This window comes from Frankliniella occidentalis, unplaced genomic scaffold (assembly GCF_000697945.3).
Source record: "Frankliniella occidentalis isolate FOCC.00 unplaced genomic scaffold, Focc_3.1 Scaffold185, whole genome shotgun sequence".
NCBI classification, from domain to species: Eukaryota; Metazoa; Arthropoda; class Insecta; order Thysanoptera; family Thripidae; genus Frankliniella; species Frankliniella occidentalis.
Window position 1 is genome coordinate 568,321 of NW_026267311.1, and position 7,067 is coordinate 575,387.

Sequence of the window (7,067 nt, forward strand, 5' to 3'; positions counted from 1 at the left end):
GGGCGCGCGCGGGCGATAGCGCACGCCACCTGCCTGATGGACCTGCGGGGCCGCCCTGGGACGTCGTTTGTTTCCTGTCTGCGGACGCGCGGACGTCCCGCTGGTCACCTCCCGCGTGATGCATGGCCGGCCGTCAATATGGCGTCACAGGTCGGCAGGTCCCTTCGCGGAAACGCGCGGCAGCCAGCGGTAGCGAGTAGGAGAGAGCTGGTACTACGGAGCTGCTGTGTAGTAGTGTGTGGGCGAGTTAGAGATTGGAGAGAGGAGGAGCCCTTACTCTTTCGCTTTTATCTTTTCCGCACTCGCTCGCTTCGTCTCTCTCTCTCGCTCCCTCTCGCTCGCTCGCTCCCTGTGGCGGCACGTGGGTGTTCCATCCACTTGGCCTGATGTCCTCGCGCCCGGGTCATCTCGTTAGGGCCCGAGGGGTCGGTCGTTCAGGTTGGGGCCTAAGTGCAGAGAGGTCCGGGGGATTAGCGGCATAGCACGCGCTCCCCCTCCTCTCTCTCTCTCGCTCTCTCGCTCTATCTTTCTCTCTCCCTCTCCACCCAGCAGTACTCCCGCGGGGGTTGCGCCCGCCTCTCTCGCTGCCCGCGCGGCGCCGCCCTCTCCCCCCTCGCGGAATGAAATCGTAAGTGAATTCCGCTCGCAGCGATGTTCCGCTTGTTTAGTCATCGACGGAAGGAGGCATTTTCCCATTACCGAAATGGTCCCACTTGGCGTCGTTCTGCGTGGCGCTGGCGGACCGCGAAATGGGGAGAAGGGAGAAGGGGGAAGAGAGAGAGAGAGAGAGAGGGAGAGAGGAAGGTGGGAAGGTGGTGCGCGTTGGGTGCGCGGGGGAGTGGCGCGCAGTAGACGAAAGTGCGCCATTCCTTGCCCCGCCGCTCCCGCCTAGTGGTCCTCCTGTGAGAGGTACGCAGAGCAGTCGAGCGGCAGCCAATCACAGCGCTTTGGTGTTCCATGGGCGCCGCCGCTCCAGAAATCGCCATGCGCGAGGCTAGGGGTATGAGAAATTGTTCCCCCTAATGCAATGTTAATGTCGACGTGCGCCACCGACACATTCGAGACAAAGGCTGGTAAACACGGCGCGCACCGCGCGTCACTAAAGTTTGGCAGTTATAAACTGTCAAGGAATATGGGACAAGAAATCCGACAAGTAAGTTTGTGTAATAATAGTATATTGCATAATTCTAATTTTACGTTTTTGCTATGAAGGACGGTCAGCAATGACCTCTAAACGATAACAAACCATTTGTTTGCAATGCGAAAGTAGGTTAAGGTCTCCATGTCAAATTCCTATTTTCTAAATCATCTTAAATATGTCTTGTTTTTGATTTTACAGTTCATTCGAGGAAGAAATAAAACGGTAGAGCCAAATACCCGTTTGCAATGTCCAATTCTACAAAAGGAACCATCAAGAGACTGTTGTCAGGGAGAGTGCACCTTTCGTGCGAATCACAACTGTTTGTGGGTGAAATACTTCTCAGAGACTAGTGAAATCAAGAGAGAAAAGATATGGTTGGAGGCACATCAGCAGAATATTGTACTCCGAGAACAGATCAGGCAACTGAAACTCGAATTGGGTTTGGTGGAATAGTTCTGATGCGGTAATGTGATGTGAAACACGGGGAGATATATAACTGAGGAACAATAATAGTCAACATGCATTAGGAGGTAAGGTAGTGAGGGGCCAATATGTGTCATCTGTCTTTGACTGTCTCACTTTGAACCTGTTTTATAAAATAAATGTGGGTTTGAGTGTGAGGATAATGTCCATTGAGAAACATTTATCAAATCAAAGCCAATTGACGGGATGAAATGTGCTTTAGGAAGAGGTCGCAATAATCATATTAGAAGTTAAAGATATCCCACGAAACACTGTTACTATGTCTGTGAAACGCACAGACAGCCTTTAAGGCTGGATGTGTCAAAAATGACCACTTTATTACTATAAATTTTTATATACTATTTATTATAACTATTTTATTGAAGATATAAATTATTGGTGCAATATATTGTGTGTCCCGTGAGGGTCAGGGTGTGAGTGAGTAATCTACAAGTAGTCTCAAAGACTGAACTTGTCGATATTGACCACTATACTACCGAGGATTTAAATTGAGAATGCAGGACTTCATTTTTAATGTGAGGAGAAGCCTTAGAAGGAAATAAAACAATTGTTTTCCACATACTCTGAAATTTTATTTAAAAATATCCCCATCAATCCAACAACATTTCACTGTAAACATTGTAGCCAACAAACATTTGTAAAATAGGAACATGTCAAAATCAAAGTAGTGCAACACCAGGTAGCAATTCTTAAGAAAAATAATACTTAAAGGAACAGTAGCAGTCAGGTACGAGCCAATACTAATCAAATCGTATCACTAATTAATAATGCAAAAAGAAATATTTTAACAGTCTTTCAGAGTTCCTTTATGAGATCATTATTAATACTAACTTAACAAAACAACAATTTGCAAATAAAATCATAATATCACATAAAATATTTATCAGAGTAGCATATGGAATGCCAAACAATATAACTCACAAGACCGTGACTTAAAATAGAACAATATCTTGACTTTAATACAACACTACGAAAAGAGTCATACAACATAAAATACTAAGGCAAATTAATGATACGCTTAAGGAATACATTTGGTGGCTTGCGCACCGGAGTAGAGGATGAGGCCACACCAAGAGGGACATTGAGTTGCTGTTGTGAAGGCAATGCTCTGTGATTAGTAGCTGGAGGTGTCAAATGAAGGTTTTGTTTTGGAGTTTTGAGTGGCGTTTCTTTGTTTTGCTGGGTCTGCTGTGGAGTATTGACTGTTGAATAATTTTGTCGGTTTTGCTGTTGAGTGGTGAGTGGAGATGGAGTATAACTTGTTTGTTTTGGAAAGGGTGTACGTTTAACTGGTGTTCCAAAATTAGATGCAAGGTAGTGGCCACCAGTACTTTTACTAGCCAAAGAACTTGCAGTGTTCTTCTCCTCGGGTGAGAGCTCAGTCACAGCCAACTGCCTAAACCTCATAATAGTGAAAGTTTTAACTAACTTTTCTTTCACATCATGACAGGTTGGCAGTTGTATGTGAGCTGTGCCTGGCTGCACAACTGATTGGATGAGACAATCTAGTCTCTCCAGATGCTTTATTTGTGGAATCCACTCTCGTAAATTGTATTCAATTAACTTGAACATTTGAAATAAGACATCAATAACAGCAAACTGAGCCCCAGGTACAAAGTCCATCAGATGTAAAAGCAAAGAGTTGGGATGAGGGTCCTTATCAGGGTGCTCTAATGCAGACACACAGGACTGACACTTTAATTGTTTTTTCTTCATGAGTGTAATAATAATGTATCCAGATATTCTGTACAATACATCATTTTCATGGGCGGCACTAACTGGGACAGTGTCTGTCCATTTGATGGTGGACCAATCAAAGTCAAGATCAAATGATGGTTCAGTTGGCTCGTTAGGCCGTAAAAGCATATCAACAAAATCTTCACAACCATCAAAGTTATAGGACGAGGATTTAATATCCATTGAAAACTGTGAAATAGTTATTTGTTTAATTCTATTTTTGGCCTCTAAAGGAGTCGGATTGGGACATGACAATCTGACCTGTGAATTTATATTCTCATTGCAATCTGTGGAAAAAGCAGCAGTTTGAATAAATTGGTATTTTTTTTCATCTAAAAGGTGCCGCTGAATTTCTAACATGGCCTTAGTTGCAACAATAATGTTAGATTGGTATGGTTTCCACCCACTAGGAATTTGACTGTGCCTGAAAACACAAATGACTAGTCCTAGGTGCTCAATAGCCTCCTCATAAGCAGCCTCATTCCTGTGCCCCAGAGCAAACTGTAAATTTCTGGAGCACATAAGTTGAAACCAACGGTTCATCAATTTAAGGAACCAGGCCGTTGTTTCGAACTCTTTAGGGACAATCCCTCTGACAGACAGGTATTTAAGGACTGCGGCCAGTCTGCTGTTAAAGATTTTGGTGGCCGCCCTTACATTCATTTTGGAAAAGTGTGAGGTAACTATGTCTTTAAATGTAAGGCCTGGCATTAGTTGCAGAGTATCACCCCTCTGAAATGCTTCAAGCCACAGAATGTGGTCGAGGTTGACCTCCCTACTTGGTAAGCCAAATTCCTCTTTAATTCTCTTGGGTATTATGATGGTCCCTTGCTTGGTGAAGCCCTCCTTAACTGACTTGAAAATGTGCACTGGGTCGGGGCTGACCCATAGCTTCGCCCCAGTCACAGGATTGGGAATGCACCACCGCTCTTTACCCATCTGTGTGCAAAAACCTAACTTAGATAAAACCCCCCGGTTCCCCATATCACAGACTAAAGAGATAACATTAGCACCTATCTCATGGGCTTTCTCTAGTAACTTAATAATAAAATCTTTTTTGGCCTCATCTGCTGACTCTTTAGGATTCTGCTGATAAGCAACTATTTGTTTGAGTCTTTGGTGAACAGACCTGAACACATAAAGTTCCGTCTTCTCAGCTAGCATGTGCTGCTGTCCAGGTAGAGTACAATAGCCAAACATCCGTTTCAAACTGGGATCATAATCTATTTGCTTCTTGTTCATAAACTCGTCAAAAACAATATTTATATCCCTATCATTATCATTAGTATACCCCTGAAATTTTGCTTTAAGTGGTACCATTACCTCTTCCAAAATTCCAGGGGCAAACTTAAGGTGCTGAGTGGCAGCCTGCAGAGTCCTGATTGCAGGAAGGCGAGTTTCCTTGGTGTTGTGGAACTCTATCACCTTCTTGTAACCAGAAGTTCCGCAGGCAAGCCAAAGCTGGAGGCCCTTCTTAATGTCAGCAGATGAGAATTTAATTTTAGGTACAGGCTTAACATTAACATTCTGAGCTTGAAGTCTCTTGAGCTTATGGAACTCCTCCAGCAAACTACAATTGTCTTCTAATTCGGATACAATCCGAACACGAACTAGATGACCATGTACTTTGCAGGATTCACTGTTCAAAGAGGCATATGGGTGGTCACGTAAAGGTGCAGAGAAGGACCGTACTTTGCAGGAACAAACCGGATCAGGTACAGGCAGCCTTACTGTTAGGGGTACAGCTCCAGGTAGTAGCCCCCTACGACTTCTCACAGATGGAGAGAAATGCAACTGGAAAAGGACACAATATACATAAATTAAAATGAATGGCCTCAAACATAACCTAAACATTTCGCTAACAAAGCTCAACAAACCCACCTCGCAAAGGCGTGCCCCATCGTACGGCACATAATCCGGTCTACCAATTAGTTGCAACCACACGGCTCGTAGATTTGGGTCTTTCGGATAACGGTACAGAGAAATACCCCGTCCACCAACAGTTGTACAATGGGGGAATGTGCACCTCGCCCCACCTCTCGAGTCTTTAACCATTGCTCCTGCTTTTGATCTGCAATTTAATGAATCAAATGTACTTTTCACAGGGAGAGCCAAAATTTAAGATTACAAATAATATCAATCCAACTCACCAGTCTTTACTCTCACAATAATTTTTGTTTCTTAAAAATAACTCCATACACTACAGCTTGCTCCATTCACTCCGAAGCCGGCCGGCCCGACTCCCACGCGACACCAATGAAACCGCGTGGCGTACAATTTTCCATACATTAGTCTCGCACAGGGGGCCTCCACCCCCATGGAACACCAGCCGCTAGCTCTGCGTACCTCTCACAGGAGGACCACTACTCCCGCCGCGCCAGTCAGCGTAAACATTCGTGGGCGGCGCTGGGGATCAAATCTAAGAGGCTCGGCGGCGCGGCGGATGAGCGCTGCTGCTGCTGGCCTCGCCCCCGGCCGCCACCATGGCCACCATCCCCCCCGGCCGCCGCGCGGGCCGCGCGCACGGCAACGCAGCGCAGCGCAGGGACAAAACGAAAAAGAAGGACCGCATATCTTTTCCCTCCGGCCGGCTGGAAAATCGCTGAGGAGGGAGAGGAGAGGTGCGCGGTGCGGGGGAAGGCGGAGTTTTGAATACAAAAAGTTTCCGTCCGGCATGATATAATTCCGTGGGGCGCTTCGCGTCGGTGGAAGTCGCGCGAGCGCCCCGCGCGCCGGCCAAAGAGGATAATACGCACGGCGGATCATCCCCGGCTCCTCGTCCTGTCTGCGCTGTCAAAACAATGATGGCAACAGATCAGCCGCCGCAGCAGCCGCAGCAGCCGCAGCAGCCGCCGCCTGTTATCAGAAGCCGTTTGATGGATGACTGGTCGGCTCGACGGCGATGCAGCCGTCACTGCGGGGCGCCGCGCTCGTAAATACTGCAAGTCCAGCTCCTCCGTCGCGATGCTCTTGCGGCTCGGCGGCCAAAGCCCCGCGCGCGCTGCGGTCAGGATATTAAGCGGGGAGGGGTGCGGCCGAGGGCGTGCTGCTGCACCCCGCCGGCCCGCCTCCTGGAGACGCACGCGTGGCGCCGGGGCGGGCCCGGGGCACCGCTGGAGGCGCGGCGGGGCGCCCCGACCTGACCCTGGGGCGGGCGTGTCCAGGAGGGGGCGTGATGACGGCGCGGACTATGGGGGCGTCTCATATCAGGTATGGGCAGTGCCGGCCGTAACTTAGGTATCGCGGGCCGCCGAAGCTGGGCGCCGTCGGCGCCGCGCGCGCCCGCTTGGAGGGGATGACGGTGATCCTGGACGAAGAGGAGGAGGCCTAGAGCTTGTTTATTGGGGCGTTATATTTTGACGGCGCGCGCTGCTCCCCTTCATATGCGCCGGCGCGTGGTGGACCAGGGCTTGGCAGCTTTGGGGATGGTCCATACCACCTCTCTCATCGAGAGAATTAAAATTTCCCGCGCGTCGCGCGTTTTTCTCCCCCTTTTTTCGCCGCCGCCGTCCTATTGCCTCCTGCGCGCGCTCTCCGTGTCGGCGCGTCGTTTCGCCCTCCGTTTTACAGCTCATGATTCCGGATCACGATTACTGCTCGGCGGCGGCCCAGGGGAGTACATGACAGATGTAACACTAATGTAGATTACGGTGGGGGCGGCGGGCTTCGGCCCGGGCTGGAGGAGAGTCCTGGACAAAAGTCGATT

General features: G+C 48.5%; 2 protein-coding genes across 2 annotated transcripts; one reads left to right on the forward strand and one right to left on the reverse strand.

Moving 5' to 3' along the window:
- The first annotated feature begins 989 nt into the window (after nt 1-989).
- LOC127750417 (uncharacterized) lies at nt 990-2,185 on the forward strand. The gene is made up of 2 exons (XM_052272085.1): nt 990-1,153; nt 1,340-2,185. Exons 1-2 carry the CDS (start codon nt 1,028-1,030, stop codon nt 1,592-1,594), a joined length of 381 nt encoding a protein of 126 aa, XP_052128045.1. The 5' UTR covers nt 990-1,027; the 3' UTR covers nt 1,595-2,185.
- Nucleotides 2,186-2,327: 142 nt separating this feature from the next.
- On the reverse strand, nt 2,328-5,679 carry LOC127750415 (uncharacterized). Its single transcript, XM_052272084.1, has 3 exons — nt 5,512-5,679; nt 5,243-5,432; nt 2,328-5,155 (listed from the first exon to the last, which is right to left on the reverse strand). The coding sequence occupies exons 2-3, from the start codon at nt 5,414-5,416 to the stop codon at nt 2,621-2,623; spliced, it is 2,709 nt and encodes a 902-aa protein (XP_052128044.1). The 5' UTR covers nt 5,417-5,432; nt 5,512-5,679; the 3' UTR covers nt 2,328-2,620.
- Between the last annotated feature and the right edge of the window lie 1,388 nt (nt 5,680-7,067).